This window comes from Rissa tridactyla, chromosome 7 (assembly GCF_028500815.1).
Source record: "Rissa tridactyla isolate bRisTri1 chromosome 7, bRisTri1.patW.cur.20221130, whole genome shotgun sequence".
Taxonomy (NCBI): domain Eukaryota; kingdom Metazoa; phylum Chordata; class Aves; order Charadriiformes; family Laridae; genus Rissa; species Rissa tridactyla.
Window position 1 is genome coordinate 32,585,594 of NC_071472.1, and position 23,694 is coordinate 32,609,287.

General features: G+C 38.2%; 1 protein-coding gene across 4 annotated transcripts; it reads right to left on the reverse strand.

Moving 5' to 3' along the window:
• Positions 1–960: 960 nt before the first annotated feature.
• Positions 961–23,335, reverse strand: CFLAR (CASP8 and FADD like apoptosis regulator). 4 transcript variants are annotated; one of them, XM_054208341.1, is made up of 11 exons: positions 21,268–23,335; positions 18,311–18,456; positions 14,915–15,346; positions 13,961–14,066; positions 12,911–13,046; positions 12,641–12,738; positions 11,525–11,576; positions 10,716–10,765; positions 9,484–9,562; positions 4,661–5,174; positions 961–3,718 (listed from the first exon to the last, which is right to left on the reverse strand). In XM_054208341.1, the coding sequence occupies exons 3-11, from the start codon at positions 15,208–15,210 to the stop codon at positions 3,580–3,582; spliced, it is 1,470 nt and encodes a 489-aa protein (XP_054064316.1). In that variant the 5' UTR covers positions 15,211–15,346; positions 18,311–18,456; positions 21,268–23,335; the 3' UTR covers positions 961–3,579. The 4 variants fall into 4 exon arrangements, with proteins under 4 accessions (XP_054064316.1, XP_054064317.1, XP_054064319.1 ...); XM_054208342.1 differs by lacking the exon at positions 18,311–18,456; XM_054208344.1 differs by lacking the exons at positions 12,641–12,738; positions 13,961–14,066; positions 14,915–15,346; positions 18,311–18,456; positions 21,268–23,335 and having other exon boundaries at positions 12,911–13,035.
• Between the last annotated feature and the right edge of the window lie 359 nt (positions 23,336–23,694).

Genomic DNA, 23,694 nt, shown 5'->3' on the forward strand with positions numbered 1-23,694 from the left:
AATTTTACATGCACAGTACTGCAAGAACAGACAGTTCCTATCACCGGCACAGAGGGACACAAAAGCTATGGGAGAAGTGACAGACAACTTCTGGCATCACAAAATTCCTGTGTGTTAATAAGTACTGACTTCAGTGCTACTTTTCACTATGTAGGGAATCAATCTACCCACATGCCACCCTTGAAAGAGATGTCAAGGCAATAAATACTTGGATGAATTATTACAGAATGAGCATTCCTATGGTTTAAGAATCTACTGAGGGTCAAGACATCAGTGTAGAAAATTAATATCTGACATCCACGAATGTTGCACAATACATGACATGTCCCCACAGCTCTTTGGTCATTAGGGGGCTGTGATCACTTCCAACCCAAGCAGCCAGACACAAAGAGACTTTTTCACTGCAAGGGTAATTTACGGGAGCCTCTACAGTTTTCAAAACAGCATTTCTTTGTCATTTCTTAAAAGAACGGACAAGGACTTTACTTACTGTGTCAGGCACTTAAGGCAAAGAACACGTACACTTCATAACCCCCAAACCAAACCTATCTTGTCACAAAACTATCAGAAACAGAGTATATCCTATTGCTAATATTTTAAATAAATAGTTGTATACAGCATAACTCAAAAAAACCCCAGACCAACCAACCCACAAAAACCCACCACCTTGTTAGATCCTGTAAGGATAGCCACTATTATTCTTACTTCCTTTCTCCCACTTCTCTTTGCTTCTTTGTCCTTCCAATACCGATGCTGTCTTTCTCCTCCAAATCTTCTTTTCCCTACTTGTTCTCTTGGTTCTCCCAACCACTCTCCTTGTTCCTGCTTGAAATTTCTGTATTTCTTTCCCTCATCTCTCTGCCTCCTCTTGGTTCCATTCTCCCTGTTTTTGGTTGTCTATAAGGTAGCAGAAGTACTCATCACATGCAAAAGCTAGTAAGTGAAATAGGAAAAAGTGAGTTAATTTGTGAAAGAAATCACATTTATTAACATCACATAGATATATATGATAACTAGGAATTACATCTGATTTCTACAACCACAGAAAACATCCTTATTTCACATCATTTGCTTCATTTACCAGCCACCACAGGAAGTAACTTCTAAAATTCCAAATCTGTCACTTTATAATCCTTCTCTTACCCCATGAAACATAAGCAAGGTAGAGTTTCAAAATTACACTTGTGCTTTATTGTAAAATAGTCAGTTATTAAATATTCAGGGTTAGAAATGAATGCTATTTTCACTACCTATCGCATATAATACAGACCCTTCTGTTGACGGAATGCAGTAAATTCTCTATGGGAGTCTGTGGAATGCATATGAATGTAATTTTAAGACACAAAGTATTTTTAAAGACAGAAGCAAAATTACATTAGTTTAAGAAAAGGACCGGTTCAATAGGCCCTTTGTTAAAAAACAGTAAACTCAAAGGAATTCCTGCCCCCTCTCCCTGCCCTGCTATGATGCATTTATTTCCAAACCCGTAATATCATAAAATTGGATTTAATATTTTTACTTTAATGCTTATAGAGAACTTTTGCAAAATACTATTTTCTATTTTTCCTCTTATGCCTGCGCCTACATAAAATTACAGTAATGCAAATAATGTATCCATAGTTTAACACATATTTTTGGGTTGCGTTTCCCAGTTCAAAGTTATTAAAAAGTTTCCATATACTTTTATTAAAGAGGACACTATAGCTTATGAAGCAGAAAGAGAAAATGAAATAATGAAATAGATACAATATAAATAAATATATTCAAAACTGGATCAAGTTCCTAGGAAGATGTCACAGACAGGCACTGGGGAAGTTCCAGACTGGACTCAGTGACAAATGGGAACTGGAACACACTGACCAGGATCAAAAGGCAGATGAGCTGACGGGATCCTCCTCAAACATCAGACATTGAAGAAAGAAAGAGAGCCACTGAAGAAGAGCCAAAGAAGAGACAACCTGACCCCTTTGGTCCCTCAGCTTTAATAGAGGGTGTCAGATGAGATGGAACACCCAATTGGTCAGTTGGGGTCACCTGACCTGTCCAGGTCTCCCCAAAGGTGCAAGCCCTTCACAGGGTCAACAACCCAGTCAGATGACCCTGGCTGCCACAGCAACAAGTAAAAGCAAGAGCCTCTCTCACTGAACAGAAAGTTGGCTCTGCTTCACTCCAAACCAGGACATTTATATATTACACAAAATGGTACATTAATATAAATATATATTTATTTTAATATTAACATTTTATTATGATTAGCAAAACCCTCTTTCCTTTCTGCTTGCATGAAACACATGCTAGAAGGATGTATGGTGTAGCTACAGCAGAAACCAAGCAAGGCACGCCAAGGCCTTGACCTGTTTTCCTGGACAGGAGACTGTATCGGGAGTATTAAAAATTTGCAAGTGGCCTGCTTTAGGAGGGAACAGAATTCCATAAATTCAGTGACAATAAGTTTCAATACAACTCATCCAGGTTATACTGCTGTATAACAAGCACGTTAAGTGAACTCTTCATGTTAGGCGTCTGCTCCCCTGGAGAAAAAATTTCTGTATTTAGGACAATTTTCATCCATGTCTTTTTCAGAAGCACAACTTGAAAAAAATAATAATCAATTAATAAAGACATATAATTTTTCATAAGCAAAAGCAGTGAGTGTGGGGTGTTTCATTTAATCCAGTCTTAAGAGCCAGGGGCTGCCACGTGACACAGTTCAAATATGATAAAGTGTATTTTTACAACTATGGCTGCTGCAATGAGTGTGAATCCTGTTTCAGCTTCCACAAAACATCTGCCAAAATCCCACATTTTTTTAGCTGTGTGGTTAGATTACTGGAAAGCCCTGCCACATGCAGACTTATTTTTGCATCAGTGGAAAACACAGCCCAAGCCATGGCAGACTGTCTCATTTATTAACATATACCCTTGCGTGCTGTGGGCAGTACTGACATCATGAGGTCCTGGGTGAATCACAACGTCTAATGCAGCAGATAGATGGAATCCAAATTATTTAAAAGACCATCTCTCCTTCTGTTTTGCTAGTCTGTGGAGGCACGCAAGCCAGAACTTGTTAATGAAGAACTGGCATTACTGGGTAGGCATTCCTTCCCAACACATTTTCCATTATTAGGATCTGGGGAAAATACCCGGTGAATTTCAGTGTTTTGCACTGGCTTGTATTTGTTTTTAGCATCAACAGAAGAACCTAGATCAGTGCACTGCTAATAGTATGCTGACAAACAACCAATGAAACAATAAAAACACAAACCCCTGTAAAATTCAACAGCTATACAGTTAAAGAGTTCTTTCCACTGTTTACCTGTTGTACTTGGTTTTAAGATCTGTTGCAGTACTATACGATTGCTGCCATTCTCATGCAAGCTTTCAGAACATTCTGTATTAAAATATAAAGACTAGTGCCTTACCACACCAAAACGCTTCTAAATTCCAGGATTTGGAAGCAATGGGTACTTTAGATGTACATGCAATAACAATGCATAAAGTGGAAATATGTGTGAAACTGTCTGGGTCATAGTAAGTGTTTCTTGTTAGCCACTTCAGAGGTGTCCTTTCCAACAGCAGTTAAGTGGGAGAAAGAAAAAGTTTCTTCCTCAGTGTGTGCTGGAGCAGAAGTGAGTATTGTTGGCTTGGGTCAGTGGTCTTATTCCATTCATAGACTTTTCCATTTAGTTCCGTATGGATATCTAATATAGAGAGTTTCCTGCAGCAACAAAAGTAAAAAGCTTTCTATTAGAGAATGAAACAAGACACCATTTAAGAATCCACAAGAGAGAAGACAACTTTAGGCTCAGCAAGGAGAAAGTTTCAAATTTCAGTCTTTATTGCAGAGGTTACACCTCTAAAACCCAAGGCTGAATATGCATTTTGTAAACAATCTATTATAACTCAAATCACCACTGTGATATTGGTTATGCTGACATGATGATCTGTGATTTCATTACAAGGTTTTAGGGTCTGTAAAAAGGTACTAAATGTTAACCACACAACTACTTTGAAAAACAGTTGCTAACTCCCTGGCAGATCAATTGTACAAGGAAAACCTTTGTTGTTAAGTTAAATACCCAAACGTATCTGCTCAAATTCCTTTTGATAATCTCTTTAGATAGACTAAAGTTTTCTGATAGTTTATATTCAAGATTACAAATTGGCAATCTAGTGGCTCCCTGAGCGGTAGGTTAATTAGATCTCAAGAAAGGACAAAATTCTTCCCATTCATCTGCCTTGTCCCCACACTTAGGCATTGACTCTTTATATTTGCAAGCAGAGCCCTTCCTAATGATAAAAGGCAATCCTCAATTTGGCAGAAGCCTGTGTGTGCCTCGTAACCTCAGAGAAGGAAGGTTTCCAATCCTGTCTAAAACACTGACATACGTTACCCAGCACAGATTCTTCCTTTCTCACTCTGCAAGACCCATTGCCATAAACCACTTTCATTTTACGGTCCAGAATCAGAAACTTCACTCTTACTTTAGACTACCTTCCTGTGCCATCGTTCCAACATCAGGTACACTTATCTTTTAACCTATGACACAGCATGAAGACACTTTTCAGGACAGACGGGATGAAACTTAAGGTTTCTCGTTCTCTAGGACAGCAAGCTGTCATAGGAAAAGGGTTCTTTTTTCCTCTTTGTTTTATTTACCTTTTATGAGGATTGCGGAGTAGCTCAGCCAGACAGCGCAGATAATATGAGGATGATCTTGGAGATTTTTCTAGCGTAGACACATCCACCTTGCACTGACTCCAAAAGATGTCTGCTACTTGGGGGATAGTGACTTTGCAAGGGATTTTTGCGTTAGCAATGATTTTCTCATCATTACCATCTACTTCCAACAGACTAGTACATTCTTGCTCATTTTCTGGCACAATGTAGCTCTGAATAAAAAAAAGCTTCGGTTTTCCTAGGAGTTCAGGACATGAGTCTGCTGTAAAGTATTTCTTTATTTGTTCCAAAGGGAATCCAGAAAAGGTATGGTCTGTACAGAAGATGCTCTGAGGACTTCCACGGCTGACCAATATGCAGATGAAGCTGTCACAATTTCTGTGCTTCTGCAACCTTGCAACTTCAAGCAACGTTTGGCTCATGGTATTCATATTTAAATATCTGTGACAAAGAATGTCATAGCCTAAGCCTCTGAAGGTTTCTTCCAACAAATCTGAAAAAAGAGAGATATAATTAAATCACAGCACACCAAGGCTCAATTTCAAATATTCTGAATTACAGCATTTACAGTATTTTGCTACTGGAAATATTTATTTTAAATATTTACGATTAATATTGTGACAAAATGTTTATTAAAAAAATCGGGAGGACTTGATGTTGATCACAGTACATTACATACTTATAGTCCTAGATGCATGCTGTCTTTAATATGAGTTATGTACTTCATGACAGCAAAGACACTACTATTTGACAAGTGATCGTTCCAAACTCCCCAGACACTTTCATGCTTTCATTTAGTACCAACATCCCTAGTTCCGAGGAGTTAAAATATTGTGCAAGAGAAAACATTAGAGAATGCTTCACACAGAACATTCTTGAAATGGTAAGGAGTGATCTGGATAGCACGGGATGTTTTTCACCTTTTAACTTGTCAAAATTACTATGAATGGTTATTATACACGACATAGAGACTCCCTTTCATCACTCAAAAAGGAACCTATTGCAGTAATTTATACTTCCTATTATATAAAACAGACTTTAAGTGATGAGTTCCAGGCGGAGAATGGACACTGGAGTCTTAACTGTTCCAGAATGGCATTTTAAGGGAGAAAAAAAAGCTGAACAATGAACCCTTTAAAATGTGCTAGAAATTAAAACTGTAGGTAGACAAAAATCAAGATTTAACTCTGTTGTATTTGTGTTAACCTGTGCTGCAGTAAAATGTACTATGCTCTGAATAACTACTTTGGATGTTTATTAATATGGGAGTGAAACCAGGTACATGGTGGTTAAAACCACAGGTATTTTTTAAGTGTTCAGAGAACCACAACTACTACTATGACTCATACCTGTAGCATTGTATTTTTAGTATAAACCACATATACATTGCCCAAGCACAGTTTCTGATATGACAGGAAATATCGAGTGCCATGTTTATGTAAAATGCCTTAGAGACACAGGAAGCTAGACTGTTCTTTGACTTCAAAAGTTTAACAATCCCTAATTAGCAGAGGCTATTTCAGAGGTAAGTGGAAGCAACACAGGAGTTACACTACCACACTGTTCTCAAAAAGAACAGAACTTGCAACTTTCCTTAGCAGGGAAGGTACAAACTCTATACTACAGCGAGGTGATAAACTCTACTATGATAAACTATAGTTTCACTCCAGTTCTGTTGGTTTGATTAAATTTTGTAAAATAATTCAGAAACTTTCCAGAGATTTTTTATTTGGAGATAGAAAGGAAAATCCCCTCTATTTTAGGCAATAAAACATGCTCTCAAAATTCAGGTGGAAGATCAGTATTAATACTGTTTAGCTGTCATATACTCGACGAAGCACTTAATCCATTAGAGGGCAGTAGTACATAGGAAAAAAGAGTTACAGCAACGAGAGCGCTTTTCCTATGATTTACTTATTTCACTAGCATGTACACATACACATGAAGATACAAAACTTGGTGTCACCTTAGACCATACAGACACTCTAAGTGTCACAATTAAAAAAAATTAAACGCAGCAAACTTAGAGCTGATACCTTAGTTTAACATTGAATCAGAAATTATACATGGTAAACTTTGGATACAGCAATTTTGCTTTAAGGCAAGATGACACACAGCATTACATGCTGCAACCTCAGATAAGAAAACATCTATTTCTTCAACAGTAGTCATCTCCCAAGAAACCTACACCGATTTTTGAGCATTTCCACTCCACATAAAAAGTTACCCTTTTCTCCCCTTGATTGTTTACAATGTAAGGATAAAAATTTGCTTCCAAATGGAAAGGCAAAAGCAAAACAAGACTCTATTTACAAAACAGCAAGGTGATTTCAGTTTGAATTTTATCAGCATCTGATGAATTCATATTGTTTACACTGGGCATTTTCAATTGTTGTAATCCTTGATCCTACAATATCTATTATTGGTTCAGCTTCCTTAGATTTAATCTTGGGATAGCTACAGACTCTAATGCATGCCACGGGTACAATTCCTAACGTTCTCCTTGCCCTCTTCTCTTTCTTTGGTATTTTCAGACTTCAGAAGTTGTGTGGCACAACAACTCTACAGAACAGTGAATGTCTTTCTAACAAGCTCCTTTAAGCAATGCCATATGCCCTGTCTCTCCTAGATCTCAGTAGCATAGTAACGTATTTCAGTGAAATGCTGATGATGCACTGGTGACATTAAACATCTGAGACATACAAATGATTTAATTGCTTCTGCATCCAGTGCAGACATGCATGATGACTGAGGCACACTAAGACTTGCTTTGGGTGGTTTTGTCACAACAGCAGCAAAGCCATGATTTGCAGGTGTATCTGACATGCAGATGCTAAACATGTAAGCCATTTTTGTCCTTTCCAGTCAACGGACTTCCTCTATCACATTTGCACTTTCTGTTCTTGTACAAGTACTGAAATGACCATATGAGCTCATTAAGTGCACAGGCCTTGAATCTTTTTTTTTTAATTTTGTGCACATCTTTGTATTTAGTAGCAATTACTACGACAAAGGCATCTGCACAATATATTGCCTGTGCAAAAGAACTGTGCTTTCTAAAGAAGCGCAGATCTAAATTTATGTATCTGTGACTATCAACTGACCTAGCTGTTCCTTCCTTCCTTGTTTTCTCCAGTCTACGTGCCTTACCTGCTTTTATACTTACTGTTTCGTTTAAAAAACTCGAACCTGGCATACTAAAACATTCTTGTTCAATAAATCAGGTCAGCACAGGCTATTTTCACACCTTATGTTTTCTTTAGCTCTCCACACTGAAATTTCTCTACTAATCCTTTTTGCATTTGCTTTTAAGAAACAGAACTCCAAGTAATAAGTAATTATTTTGGTACTGGAACAGACTATCATGCTACCTTCCAGATTAAGGGTGCATAATAATTTTCTTGCATCAACAGGGTCTTTTATTTTCTAAAGCTACCACGAAAGAGAGAACAGCAGGAAACTAAAGAAGCAAGCAACAGGACAGAGCAGAATGTTTGATCCCAAGAGCCACCACCCCCCAGTTTTTCAGCTGTCTTTGTTTTATTTTCCTCTTGTGTCAAAATCAACGTATTTTTTTGTTTGAGAGTAGAAATGAAGAAGTGCTTTGCATTGAACAATTTCTACACCCAGCAATTGAAACCTTGGGTTTTTTTGGTTTGGTGGTTTTTTTTGGCCAGAACTCATTGATGAACTTAGTAGGACAGACCAAAATCAGATCCCAAGGATGCTTCCCAGTTGCATGTAACTGAGTTAAGTGCCTTCTTTGTCCCCCTTCTTCACACATGGCAGGACTGTGAATCAGTTCTAGTTCCTGTTACCCTAATGGCAAACTAAGTGTCTTATTTTATATTATTTACCTAAAATACTACTGTCAAGCAAACATCAAAATTTTACTTTGTGTCTGTGCTCTGCATCCACTGCTCTTCAACAACTACATCAATAACTCTAAGTTGGTCCATCTGCTGGACCATTAGTTATGAGAAAGAGAAAAGATATGCCCACAAACCCTCTTCTTCCTTTACATCTCCTGGTCTGTTACAGAACTGACTGCAACTACTCTGTTCATTTTTATTTTTAGCTTCACGTGTTCCAATGATTAGAGAGTAGGGGTTTTTTTGCTTATACAAGAATCTAAATTTTTTGATTCTTACAAAGGCAATCAGGAAAAACCCGCATTTTAACCATGTCACCGACTATGTTAAATTCTACATGCAAATTTTTTTTTTTTAAAACTAAACCAAGAGGGAAGGAAGAAAAATTCCTTTCCCTATAAAGCTATGGTGATGGTTTCAGTTAAACTGTGCAAGATGTAACAGAAGCCTAAGTGCATTATTAATAAAGGACCACGTGCCTTCAGCTATTCAAAATCTGTGGTGTCCAATATGATTACGCTTCAAATCCGCAACAGTTTTGGTTTTGTTAACTGGTGGGAAACACTATCTTTACCATTGCTGCCAATAACCTGCTGTATGACTGTAGTTTAACTATTTTGTTGTTGGACTTTGAACATCCTTTTTCTCCCTCCTAAAATTCAGTCTATCCCCTTGTAAGTTCTTTCATTCAGAGATTCTGCACCAAAATAACCCCAAAAAACCATTGTTTGCGATGGTTAGGCCAGTTGACTTTAACCTCAGGCTGGGCCTTCCAACTCTCTACTTTAGAAAATTTCTTATAATTGATAGATTAGCTGACTACAACATTAACCTAGTCTGGCTGGTAAATGTACATCATATTCTTCATGCTAAATTGTTCTAATTATCTGAGATTAACAAGATAAGGAACTTGAAATTCCAGAGACTTACCTGTGTCATTGCCAATACAGTCTATTATCAGGCATATTCCTAAAGGTTGACTTTGCATTCTGTATTGATCATCACACACCTGAGGAATGTGAAGGACAAATACTACGTTAATAAGTCACTCTCTCAACGGACGGACTTGATTCTTTTCTCAAATTCATCTCAGATCTATTCAATTACATTCTCTTGTTTTTCCATAGAGTAGCTAGCAGAAGTCTATCTACTGGGATGTAATATCTCTTATCTACACAACAAAAACAGTAATATTTTTTTCCCCTATTTCTAGTACAGGCTTAATTCTTGTGTCCTTGGTGCAATCTTACTACCATGATCCTTAAACAAAGACTAAGACTGTACCAGAAATAAGAGAGGCAAGTTTGAGACCGAACCTTAACTCTGGACAGACATTCAAATGTAAAAAACCAAAAAAAAAAACCAAACCAAACCAACAACAAAAAAGCCAAACCTGTATGGGGTGGAGGGGCTTTTTAAAGACGTGGGCTATGGCAGCAATGATCCTTTCTATAGTACTTCCAAATTAATTTCCTTAAGTGTAACTGCTTTTGGAGATGTTAGGAGCTGTAAGCTTGCATATTGCCAACACAATAAATGTAGAGAACTTTTGTGTTCTTCCAGTACACGAACAGGCACTGCTCATCAGAACAATACTTACTTCCTTATTTAGTGGAACAACTGCCTTGTTCCTAAATAATCTGTAATGACTCTATCACAATTCCTCTCCCCTTTAAAAAATTATAATCAATTTGCTATAGGTTCTCCCTGGTTCCTGGCCTACAGGACAGCCAGTGAAAATAGCAGTAGTCCAGTCTTGTCATTAATACCCAAAGCATGTCTTCTACCTGGAGAGCAAGGGATGGGGAGAGAATAAAGAACAAAATTTACTGCATGCAAGAAGCCCTGCCATTTCCAATGAAGATCACAAGCGTTCTGACTTCCAAAAGATTTTGATTTAGCCTCCACTAATAAATATGAGAGTTCTATGTGCACATCATACGTACATGCATTTTGAACATTGCTGCTTCCCTTTTATATTAAAAATATATTCTGCAAAAGCAGTTCATAGAAGCTGTTTATGGCTGAGGAAGATATGGACATACAGATCCTATTTGCATTCAATTAAAGGAAATCTCAAAATGAAACACAAAGAAAACTAAGGTAAATTCCTGCAGAGGTTTTTATTATATTTACATGCATACATATGCACAAGCACATACCTTATGTGACACTGGTCCCGATTCCTCAATGGACACGTGGACTGGTTCTGCTGCAGTTGAAACATACAGAAGTAACCTCAGTATGTAGGTACCAATGACATTTCTTTGACACCAAATCAGTTATAAAAAGGAATCTATCTAGTTCAGCCAAGTTCTCACTCATCTGGACATCTTAGTTTCTGTGTATGCTATTGAAGTTTAAAAAAAACACACACACAAAATTTTAACTTCTAAAACATTATTTGGATTGCATTCTACATTTCTTACTAGAATAAACAACCAACCAACCTCTCCTACACTGAGATAACTCAGACAAATACTCTTTTAAAAATCACCATATTTGAGAGGTATTTTGGGTTTCCAGAAAGAACACAACACACATGTTAAGAACCTGGTACTCACTAGACAACTTCCTGGCTGGCCTGGCTGAGAGTCCCCTACTGAAATGACACAAAAACTTCCTACTAAAGATTTCACGGACACAGCCGCACTCCATGGGCCTCCAGAGATGGCCAGTCAACCATTTCCATTATTTTATTAATAAACTATTTATTCTGCTAAAACGTTGTGACAGTGGAAGCCCAAAACAATTTCAATACATTTTTAAGATCTGGCAGCACAAGCAAAGCAAATACCAGAGCAAACAATAAGGCAAGGCTGAGTTTTCAGAGGTACCAAATACTCTCTGCTCCTGGTGATATCAACTAAATTAGCCATAAACACAACTATCAAACAACAATCCTTTTGATACAATGAAATGCATCATTTGGTTCTTTCAGATTATCAAAACTCAGATAGAATGCTCTTACCCAGAATAAAACTTTGTCCATTCTGTGGTTTTTCTTTGTTCACATTCTGAATCTAAAATGAAGAAAAGGTGTATTTTCCCTCTCTCCTTCAAGAACTAATAATTATGTGTTCCAAAATATAACACGATAGTATTTTTGTTCCTCAGTAAAAGGATTACATATTTTAGATTCACAACTGTCAACTAATTAGAACTACAAAATAACAAGTAAAAAACCCCTACCAAAACCACAAACAAACAAAAACTCCAAACCCTTCTTCCTCAGAAAAAAATTACCAGCTTGCCACGAACAGCAAAGCTTAAACCCTAAAATACTAAAATAAACAAAAAGCTCTGAAGATGTAAATTTTGTTTCCTATAGAGCATCAGGGAGGAAATTCCACTGAATTAGAAAGGAAATTATAACAATATTATCATAATATGGAAAGTCAATGCAAACTCTTTCCCGTTAGTAGTCCAGCTGTTGTGGCTTTGTTAGAAAAGACAAATTGCATCATGGTGTCTTGTATATAAGCGTTATACATACATATTTACTGAATACGTGACAGAAATAATCTCATCAAATTCATTTAGCAAGCTAAAGACTTTAATTAAGGTCATACTACCACAATATCAGACCTAACCCAAATATAAAGAATACTGCATGCAATAGGATTTGATATCTTGACATACTATCTTTGTTAAAATGAGATTAAAACAAAACACACAAAAAAAATCTGAAAAGGTCTTCTTAAAAAGCCATAACCATCAGCTTCCAAAGTTAAAAAGCTACTTTCTCTGCAAAGTTGAAAAGTATAAAGAAGAAGAATACGTTTTGCAAAGAACAGTCAAAGCAAAACTTTTCACTCCACAGAATAGCAGAAAAAACTTTCAAGGTATAGATTTTATACGCACAACTAATAAGAAAAAAATCACAGAAACTCTTTAAAGGGGATCTTTCTCAGAAGATTTAAATCAGACGCTAAACCCAGCAAATGAAAGGAATAAGAGAAATAAACCAAGTACTATTTTAGTTACTAGCAATCTCTCATTCATTAGGCTCTGCAAAGATGAATCCCCTTTCAATGTCTGGCAACATTTAGAAATAAAGGTTCTATTTGTTCCATTGCATACTTACCCCTGAATTATAAGGAGGATCAATCAGACTGAGATTAGGGAGAGATGCCTGAAGTGCATTTACATATAGTGGCTGAGAATGAACGGAGGACATTAAAGCTGAAAATTTAACAGAAACACACAGAGAAATACACCATGATATATAAACTGTTTTGAAAGCCTAAATCTGTGTAGCATGCAAATACTGACTTGTAACTCATAATTTTATCTTCAGTAAGAGCACATCTGATCCTTGCTATCAACAGTAAAAAGTGCAAAAATAGCATGTTACCTTCATGTTTGTACTTCTGAATCTTCCTAATCAGGTCTATCCTGTGAATATTTCGAAAACAATTTTCTATCAAATCCAGTTGATTAGGAGCCACCAAATTGAGTTTCTCCAGGTCAATCACAAGAGCTAGAAAACTCTAGAATAGCAACAGAAAACTAAGCTGTTATATCAGTAATTTGTTTTCTATTTGTAAGTAACAGAGCAACCCAGAAAACAAGGTGGGGAGGCCATAAAGGTTGTAAATTCAAGAACTAGGGACATTACCTTCTGAAACACTAAGAAAATTATCTGGAATATACAAGAATTCTTGGTATTATCATAGGAGTAATGAAAACTAGAAGTTATAGTCTGAAAAACAAATCAAAGTTTTTGAGGCAACAGTTTTGCATTTCCTTGTTGCTACAAAGTCAGACACTTGGAATGTCACCTCACATGCCACAAAGCAAGAGTTAAGAAAGGCTTTGGAGAATTTGCAGGGCCTCTCTCTTTCTTTGGTTAAAGAGAGAAAAAGAAAAAACCTCAAAGGAAAAAGACAGAAATCTTCAGTTTTCTACGCACAGTGGTCAAGTTGTCTGAACCCCCTTCTCTGCTTTCTCAGAGCATTTAAAACACGTATGCAGAATGCAACCGTACAGAGAAACACATAATTAAAATAATACTGTTCTTTTGTAAGTGAAGCAGAGCACAAACAAAAAGGGACCTTGTAATTCAAGATACATTTCATATGATTATTTGTTTGAGATCCTTTGTATACGAACTTTCAGATCAGTAATACTGAAGATTTTTATGCCTTCTGCCTATGAGGTTCATGCTAACACCATTCGCTATAGCAAGTCTTCTCTGTTCCCTCTTACTGTTTCTCATGCTTCTTTCCTTGAATTGAAAAACAAAAATGAAACAGAAGCCACCACTCCTTCACTTTCCGACTTCCCCTCCACTCCTGCCTCACTATCCCTTGCAGTACTGCCTCCCCTCCTTTGCTGTCTAGCTAGTTCCATTTTTAACTTTGATCTGCCATTGCTCCAGAGAAGACCAGCAAAAAGACATTACCTTATCTTTTGCCATTTTCATACGAGGTGCATAATCTCTGAGTAGAAAAACAAGAGAATTCACTTCTTCTTTTTCCAGATTCTCATTAAGCTCTACCATTAGTACCCTGAAATAAAGTTGAGACATTTCTAAAGGACTAGCTTTCAGCAAGATCCCACCCCTGCTCAACTACCCAACTTCCGTTTTCCAGTTTTAATGTACCATTCCAAATCAAACAATAGGAAAAAAGCCTACCCTGCTCCAAGATCCAATTACAAAATACCTACTTTTGCTCATCAGCACCTGAGTTACTCAGACTAACTGCATAATATCCACTGCTAGGAAAACCCATGTCTCCTTAATATTTCAACGGAGATGAAGTAAGAGAATGAGACAACAAAACACATCTTTAACTTTTTTACCTAGTAGTTACAGGGGTTTTATTTCAGTGAGAAGTTAACACAGGAAAATGTTCCTTATGAGTACATGTATTATTTTCTGAAGTCTCTCAAAGAAAATAACTGGAGCTTCTTAATTTACGAATCTTAAAACTACAGAGTAAAAAGCAGTAAGAGACAGGTCCGCTCAGAAAAGATATACAACAAGGCTACGTGCCCAAAGCAAACTAGAAAAAAAAGTATCTCTAACTAATGATCTTTCTCTGTAGCCTCATTTCTATCTGCTAATCTAGAATGTACAAACATCACTGGTTTTATTGAGTAACATGCATAAACTCCTTAAAGATAGATGCTTCTAATGCCATGACTTGTAAGAAGCTACTAAGGCTTATTTGAGGGACTAAACTTGACATATTCTTTCACTATAACTCTAGATATGATGCCCTTTTCTGCTTTTCTTTTACATCCAAGTAATAGTTAAAAAAAGAAACAAAAAACCAACCAAACAAAAAATTAAAAATCCACACATATTTTGAACACAACAGAGTAGCCTTGAAATCTGAAATAGATGTATTACCTGTAATCAGGGAGAAGTCTGAGACTCCTGGCAAGGTTAGCTTCCACTGTTGCTTTGTCAGTCTTCAAGATCCTCCTCAGCAAGTCAAACCTCTTAACTCTGCATAACAGCTCAGACAAGCCAAGAAAAGACAATTTCTCCCTCTCATTCAAAGACACCAAAAGGTCTCTAAGGTTGGCATTGGCCAAGTCAGGAGCAAGGTCTCTGCATAGGAAAACCATCATCTCTTCTTCTTCTTTATCTAGTTCTTCTTCAATCTGGTGAATAATGACAGCTGGCACTTGGCACCTGGTCATCACTTTGTCGCTGTCCCTTTAAAATTGCCAGCCTACTGTTTTTTAAACAGGAAGCCAACATGACGTGAAGCCTGTGTCTACCACAGCACTTCTCTGGTGTTCATTCTCAACTAAACGCATTTTTACACAAGCAGTTCTGTGAGAGAGAATTAAAAGATACTAAATCAGTGATCTGCTGCACAAGTCCACAGTTAACTCTCCTATCTGATGTATTTCACTTACAACTATAACACCAATGTAGTCTACACAAATCTCCTGTTCTCAAGGGGTTCTCCCAGCTCTTCATTACAGAACAAGAAGTACTTGGTAGGTTATACTAATCAGAAAAAAAATGGAAGTTCTTTTTAAAGTAAAATTACCTTAACACAAGTCTGTAAATTCCATAGGAAGTGAAACATAAGTCATCAGCTTCCTGATGAGTGATATTTCAAGTGTTTCTCAAAATAAGATTTAAGTTCCACAGCAACTTAAAGCTCTGACCTCTTCCCAGCAACCCTCCACCTCCCTGCTCACCACCAGTTTTCCTCCCCTAAAAGTCTCAAGGCATTCTTCAGGAAGACTTTGGGGAGCTAAGAAGTAGTGTAAGCACACACTGTAGACAAAAGAATTAAGAAACCCCCACATATAAACTCTCTGATATCAGGCATGCACTTTGTCTTAAAACAAGTCAAAATAAAGTAAATATTCACAATATAATACATGATATTTTAAAACATTAATTATCTATAAATTCAGGAATGTGCAGATTTTCTTACTTATTAGCTTCATTTAAAGTGATTCCAATCTCAATGAGTTACTGGGGTTTTAAGGATTCCCCACACAACCCCACCATGCTCAGAAAGATCGAAGAACCATGCAAACAAAAAATTCCAACCTTAAGCATGCAAATTATTTAACTCTGAAGGTACAGATAAGCCATAGACTGCCTTTTTCTTCATGTGACATTCATGTTTCCCCATACTGAAAACTGAAATAAAAATTCAAACCTAGAAAAAACCCCACCCTTGTAATTAGCAAAATAAGTAAGGCGCTATGCTCAATTTCCGCTGCCACCAACTATGGAAATTCTATCAAACCTTCTGTGATCCCCACTGCCTACATGAAGAAAGGTTAAATGAGCAATCTGAAGACAAATCTTAGCCCTTACAAGTTCAGTCACTATACTGCATAATTTTGTTTAAACCGTTCTGCAAAGCAAAAGCCAATTCGACTTCAAAGCCTAATACACTGAAAGATTCTAGCACCTGGATAACATTTTTTAAAAGCATTTTCAGCCTTTTGTTACACATTCTAGAAGTCAAAATAAACAACATCACATATTGTGTCCGTGCGTTAAGGACATAAAGATAAACTCATCTACAAGCACTTTTTTTTTTCATTCCAATGTTGTTTAAATGAAAAAACAACTCTGTATGTATCACCTGACTTTCCTCAGAAAGGGAGTAAGAGTTGGATTTGATTAAATCCATGGATTGGGTTCCACTGCCTACTAAAAAAGCATATAAAATTCAAGTTCCTAGGGCAAAGTCTCCTTTACCGACATCTATCCCAGTGAGCCATATTTTCTATGAAGTCAAAGACTGCAGTGGCTTTCTCCTCCAGTGCTGTTGCTGACAGTAACACTAGCAAGTCATCAGTATTTAAAAAAAACCCAAACAAAACCCCCCAGGACTGTTAATCTTGCTGATAGCACGTCTGAATCAGGAGGGAATTATAACACAAGTAGCTGCTATGACCTCAAGGTCCTACCCTGAGAACCAAAATGGAAGCGGGAGATAAGAACAGGCAGCACAGGCAAGCTGTAAAATATTATAAACCCACCACATTAGAAGACACAAGCATTATTCAGCTTAAGTACTCCTGCATTTCCATACCATAGTGTATATGAGATATAATGTATACGTGACAGAGTCCTCAAAACAGCACTGAGGACACTTTGGCTCATTTTCAGAAGCACAGAGCATTTAACAGCAGCTGACAGTAACAAGGCTGCCGATACCCTGCTTATCCCATCACAGCCTCCTATGTGCATTCTTACACAGACTGTAGTAAATATCTAGAAAAAACGCACCATTATAGTACTCATGCTACAGCACACAACCAGAAAAAAGCAGCACCTATCCTCCCTGATACAGTTCTGTTCTTCAGAACGCAAAAGGGACAGACACAAACAGAGTGTCTTCCCTCATCACACCACACCATTTCGGGCCTTCAGAGAATTAAATGCGCTGTTTGCTCTAAGAAGTGCAACAACATTTAACACTAACGTAAACAGTGCAAACAGCAAAAAAACTCACAAACAGAAATGAAACATCAGTAGAAGCTGCCCTTTTCAAATATTCAGGACCACAGTATTTTTAAGGTAGGAAGCTGAAAAGTTTTGTTTCCAACAAAACCAAACTGGGTAGACAAAATATTTGTACTTTTGAACCTACTTAACACATGGACTTACAATGCTATCAGTTGTTCAGCTGGGGCGGAAGGGCAGGTTGGGAAAATTTTCAGGCCTCTGATAAGCAGAGGAACTCCTCATGCACTGGAATGTCTTTTGTACAGTTTTCTATCACAGGAAAAGCATATTTATTGCTAAGTTCTTATTTTCAGTCTAGCCTCAAACATTTGTGAGAATTCTACAGAAAGACAAAGACTGTTTTCATGACATAATGCAGTCAGGAATGGGAAAGCACAAAACACTCTCATATGAAAGTATCTCCCAGGTACATACAGCTGGAACTTTTAAAAGAGCTTGAGCAAGTCATATTTATGACTCATGCTAAAGGGAGATACGACGTCAACAACTTTGGACCATTTTCAGAAGGCTCAGATAACCTTTCTTTTAAAGAAACTACTCTAGTTGGTTTTTATCTAATCTTTTAAAACTAGTTAAAAAAAGAGGTGTGCATGTGGTAGGGAGGAATTTCCTACAGTAAAAATTTCAGACATGGAGAATTATTATTTATACGTTATCTTAAAAAAAACCTGCCTTTTAAAAAATACATACGAATTATTTATTTTTGTGAAGTTCCTTTATGTAAGATACATTGCATGCTCATTATAAAAAAAAAGCTGATCAATACTTCCAGTGACAAAACTCTCTTACCTGTATGCAAGTCTGTCCACAACAACATCGGAAGACTGGCATTTGACCATTATCAAATCACTGATTCAGATCCAGCACACATTGGTTTTCATCCAGTATTTTACAACTATGATCCACAGACAAAGTTGATTACATCAGCTAGTTTTCTGTTGGAAAAATACCAACATCACAAATGACTTCTGGGGGCTACTTCCTAATTTTAGTGGAGGAAAAACCAAGAAAAATGACCTAGGATCTTGCATTCTTCTGTATGATTCCACTGGTCCAGTGAGCAAGGAATGATACTCCAAATAAAAGGGAAAACAACCGGGAATACATTTGTCAATAACATTAATTCCCCCGGGGTTCTGAGTGCGGAGTGAGTAAGAGTAACATGAAGTGTTTAGTATAAAATAAAGCAGTTTATAACTTTGCATCCAAAACCAATGTCACCATATTTTGATAGCAGGAATGTCACACTACTGGGGCAAGCCTGATACACTCCATCTGCATACATCTGAGCCACCTCCGTTTCACCTCGAGAGGTGAAGGGCGTCGTGCTTCACCCTTCCATCTGATATGACCACTTCTGCAAATGTCACAGATACAGTTATCATAGGTGCAATAATTAAAGAAAAAGAGAAAAGCAATCACAATGTAAAACCCAGCAGCCTGGCTTCCAACTTAGATTACCTGGGCCCTGCAACGAGAAGAGTTACTGAATATAAATTCTTTACAAAGAGGAGAGGAAAACCAGCTTATCTTCTCAAGAGGAAAGAAAAAAGTTCAGAGATAAAGCTGCCCCAATAGTCTGTGTGTTCATGTGCATGTGTAACTTGCCAATATCACAGCAAGAAAACACTAAAGAGTTTCCTCTTCAGTTCTTCATGTACTGAGTAAAGATTTCAATGCAAAGTTTATGGAGCAGGAACATGGTTGAAAAAAGAAACCTAAAGTATTACACATTCTCATTTACATTCCTGATGTATAAGAAATCTGGAATTATTCCAAATAGCTGAAGTCTAACATGATCACCACCAGTGACAAATAAAAGGATACTGCAAGATCACGTCAGTAACATTAGCAGGAGAATGAATCAAAGGGGCAGGCCTACACACGCAACAACAAAAAAATCTCTTTTCCTCCTGTATTCAAAGAATCAGGAAAACCCCTGTCACGCTGAGGGAAAATGACTGATAAGGGGAGAATTTTCTGTAAGTCTGGCTATTTCAGTTCACTGTCACCTCAAATTTTCACAGAGCAAGGGGTCTTCTGGGAAATAGTGTCTCTAGAAAGAAAATCAATGATTCTAGCGTGATTCATCTGTCCTCTTGTCCCCAAAAGTGGTCTGAGAGAAAACACATCTCAAGGAGATAACACCAAAGTGCACTTAAATACAAGTTTCTGGGTTTCATTAATTTTCAGACTTTCCCGAACAAAGTCTGAGATCTTAAAGGTGGCGAATTTCTCACATACTGCACAGGAAACCACCTTTGTCACAGGCGTATTTGTCTAAGTCTGCACTGACTTTTGACCTGGGGTATCACACTGTCAACAAGGTTCACAAGAAGAAATTTTTTAAGGTAAACATCTGAGAGTATTAGCAAGCATGTTTACTCCTCAGACCACATATAATTTGCATTCCATACTAAAACAGGCAGAATAACATCTGTATGTTCATTTGCTTCTATGAAGCTAAAAAAATTAATTATACTCCTATTTTTTAACTATTTCACACTGCCCCCAGTCCATACAGAATACAACCAAAATCAGGGACACTTTTTTTTCTTTTTTGTTTTGCCCCCAAGGAGCAGGAAATAACATACTAAAACTTCACACACAAAGACACAGAAGGCTCCAGTGCCTCCCTCCTGGCATTAACAAGTGGAGGCTGGTATGTGTGTACAAGGCTCAAACTCTTTGCTGTTTAATACCATGCATGAAACCCTCGTTCCCATGACTGCAACAAAAATGCTGCACAATATACAAATACCAATGTGATTATGAAAACAATGAGAAGTGTTCCGTATCAATGATAAGTCAACATATCAGGCCTCATATTAATAAGGAAGGCCTTTCATGAGAACTAGAGAACATTTCACACTCCAAATATGCTCTACAACTAGAGTTTATAATTTTTGACAACCTTTGTTTCTTGAACGTTCATCTCCACAACAGCAAAAACAGGATATAAAATCAGTGGGTGTAGTTCTGATTTGGAAAGTTATCTTTGTTTCACAAGATGAGCTAATGTAGAAGCCCCTACGCTAGAGGGAAAGGGTAGGAGGCACTATCTGCATTTTGTGCTGGCATTTTTCAAAGTGCTTCAAAGTGAACTCTGTGGAGCATGCTCCACAACTTTCACATTTTCCAATAAAAGAAAAGAGGATTTGGTACGAGATACAGAAGGAAAACAAGGAAATTCTGCACTAATTTTCACATTTCTCATTACTGTATTAGGTTTAAGTAGTTTATTCTCAGCGTAAATTAGTAGAGACCACGCTAATTTCCATTTAGAGATGCAGCAGTTTAACACCCCAGTTCTCCTAATAAGAAAACCAAACCAAACCAACCAACCAACCAACCAACCAAAAAAAAACAACCACCAAAACCAACCCTAAAACTGGTTTTACTGTAGGGAGTTTATGCAGATTTCCACGCAACTTTCTAACTACGTCATTTTAAATCACACTGGGAAAACGAAGCGAGAGGAAACTCCGCTCTGCAAGATAAAAAACTGTCAGGCGGATGGGCAGCGTCGGGTTTCGTTTCTCCTCAGGAGCAAGGTGGGGCTCAGGCCCCACTTGCGCCGAGCCCTCCGGCACTCCGCACCCGGCTCAGGCCGCCTCCGCGGGGGAGCGGGCCTAGACAGGCAGGAGGACCCGATCCCAGAGCACGATGTGTTGGGGCGCCTATACTGAAGGCGCAGGGCGGGAAGAGAGGTGTGAGAGAAGGGAAGAGGGAAAGGTATAACGCACCCAAACGCGCCAGGGACGTTTCGTCTACAGCAGCGGGGCCAGGTCCGGCATTCGGAGGAGGGAGGAGGAGGCGGCGGCACCGGGCCAGCAATAGGCTCCCCCGCACCGGGCGTGGTTTCGAGTTTCGTGTCTCTTTCACATTAGTAAGACACGCAGAGCACTTTTCACTTGGATTCCTTAGAGCTACTGGAGAGACCCGAGCCGCCTCTGCATGTAGATAGCAACGGTGTTCGCGGCAGAGATCTCCCCTCACAGAGGGACGAGGGAACTGGCTTTAGCCCCCTTACTACTATTATACATCTGTCGAGCCACGTTCCCTAACCCTTACGAATTTATCGTGAGTCCGGCCGTTAGGTATTTTGGGGAGAGGCGAGGGACGGATTACGCTTTCGCTTTTGCTCGACAGTCTACCTCAAGAGAGGAAACTCGGAACTGCGCAAAGAAGCCTGCCCCGCTCCCACAAGATGGCGGCGGGCCTGTGGCGGAAGAGGGGTCGCGTCACGCCCGCAACCGCCCGGCGGCTCCTTTGGGTGTTGGTTAGGGACAAAATGGCTCCCGAGGGGCCGGGGCGCGGGGACCTCGGTGAGGAGGGGTTGGCGGCGGGGTAGTCTCGAGTTAAGTATGTGTATGGACGTTTATGGGACTGCGGTTTTTATGCTGCTGCTGGTATGAGGACAGCTAAAACGGCTTTGTATCGGCCCCGGCAGCCGTTTAGTGGTAACGGACCTTTTTTTCAGTGAGCAGTTACGAACTTGGGGGGTGTTTTGGCGGGAGTTTATACAGAAGCAAGGCTCATACTTGGTTCATGGCTTGCACTATCGCGCTTGAGTTCGTTCATGGTGAGGATAATATCATACAGGTGTGTGAAAGTTTTATGCTTCCCATTGTTGTATAATCTTCAGTAAATTTTAAGTAATGCGTTGTCCCTGTTAACTGGTGTTCTGATTCCCTTGGTATAAAACAGCAACTTCGCACAAAGCAACTTACTCTGAGGTGCTAGTGTTGTACCTGGAGCTGCTGTCTCAAAAGCCTAAAATATAAAATTCTGGGCTGTTGTTATCAGCTGAACTAGAAAAAAGCCATCTCCATATGTGATGAAATTAGACACATCATATATAACTCCCAGCTCAATGGACTTCAAAGCATTTACAAAACAGTGAGTCGTCATCTGTGCCGCTAAAAATACAGCAGCGGAAGCAGCGTACTCTGGGATAGCACATTGCTGTTCAGAGAGTCATGCTCCCTTTGGAACTGCAGGGAAAAAAGGAGGCAGAAAGTAATCACCCACACTGGAATTTGGTCAGGTACCAAGCAACTGCACCATGTTCTGAAAAAAATACCTGGATTCTTACTGAAACCATATGGTCAGGCTCTCACTTTAATACCAATCATTCAAGGGTATCATAGTATTTCTGCTACTAAGACATAGCATTGGATCGGTGCTGATTCAGAAGAAAACCAGCTACCTGCTGTGAATCAATATGCACACTTTTTCCTTGGATCTATGCCATAGAAGAGGTTTAAGGAGACTATGGCTGCAGGCTTAGGAAAGAAAAATTATGTGGGTTTTTTTTTTTCTTTTTCAAAAATGGATGAATGATATACCAATTTAAGACAGCCATTACTTAAGCAACCAATATACTCTTTTGTTTACTTACTCCACTTTTTCCTTAATTTAGCTAACTTTTATATGCTTATTAAACAGTTTTCAGTTTTGTATAGGCAGCATTTATGAGTTGCATGCAAATTTTTTTCATTCTTCCCTCCTTGTTTCTAAGTTGAAACACTACATTGTCTTCATTGATAGGTTCTCATGTAGACTGGAACTGTAAATCAGTATAAATGTAGAACATAGAGCATACCAGTAAGATTAGATGTGATTGAGAAGAGATGGTCCTATATGTTTCAATTTAGAGAACTTTGCATGTAAATCTCTGGCTTGGACGTAATTCTCTTGATATTTTTTCGTAACAGGTTTGATCTGTTTGATTTTGTAGATTCCCCTGGTTGTGTAAAAAAAAATAATAATTTTTTTTCTGTTTATGCCTCCTAAAATACTATACACTTGTGTTCTATGCTGTATATTTCAAAATCAGACTTGGAATCTGGGTGATTCCCTTGGATCAGGGTGACGGCATTCCATCTGTATAAATAAATGGTGTCACTAGTTTCATTTGTGATGTGTTGGTGTTGATTTTATTATTATTATTTTAAAAAAGGCTAAGTCACTAAAGGAAGATTATTTTCAAGGGTTTTTCTTCTCCATTGGAACAATGGTAATAAGATTATCTGACTTGCAGATTTTCAGATTTCTATTTGGTCTACAACTGAGGATAGAGAACGTATAGAGCATCTGTAAAATCAGTTCCCTGTCACACATGTTAAAGAGTTTGGATCAATCCCTGAATGTTTTGATACCCACGATGC

Coding starts and splice junctions, on each gene's coding strand:
- CFLAR (XM_054208342.1), bottom strand. CDS start 15,210: ATGACCAGGTGCCAAGTGCCAGCTGTCATTATTCACCAGATTGAAGAA. Junction 14,067..14,914: donor AGACTTCTCCCTGATTACAG/GTAATACATCTA, acceptor ACTTTATTTCAG/GGTACTAATGGTAGAGCTTA. Junction 12,739..12,910: donor TCAGAAGTACAAACATGAAG/GTAACATGCTAT, acceptor TTAAATTTTCAG/CTTTAATGTCCTCCGTTCAT.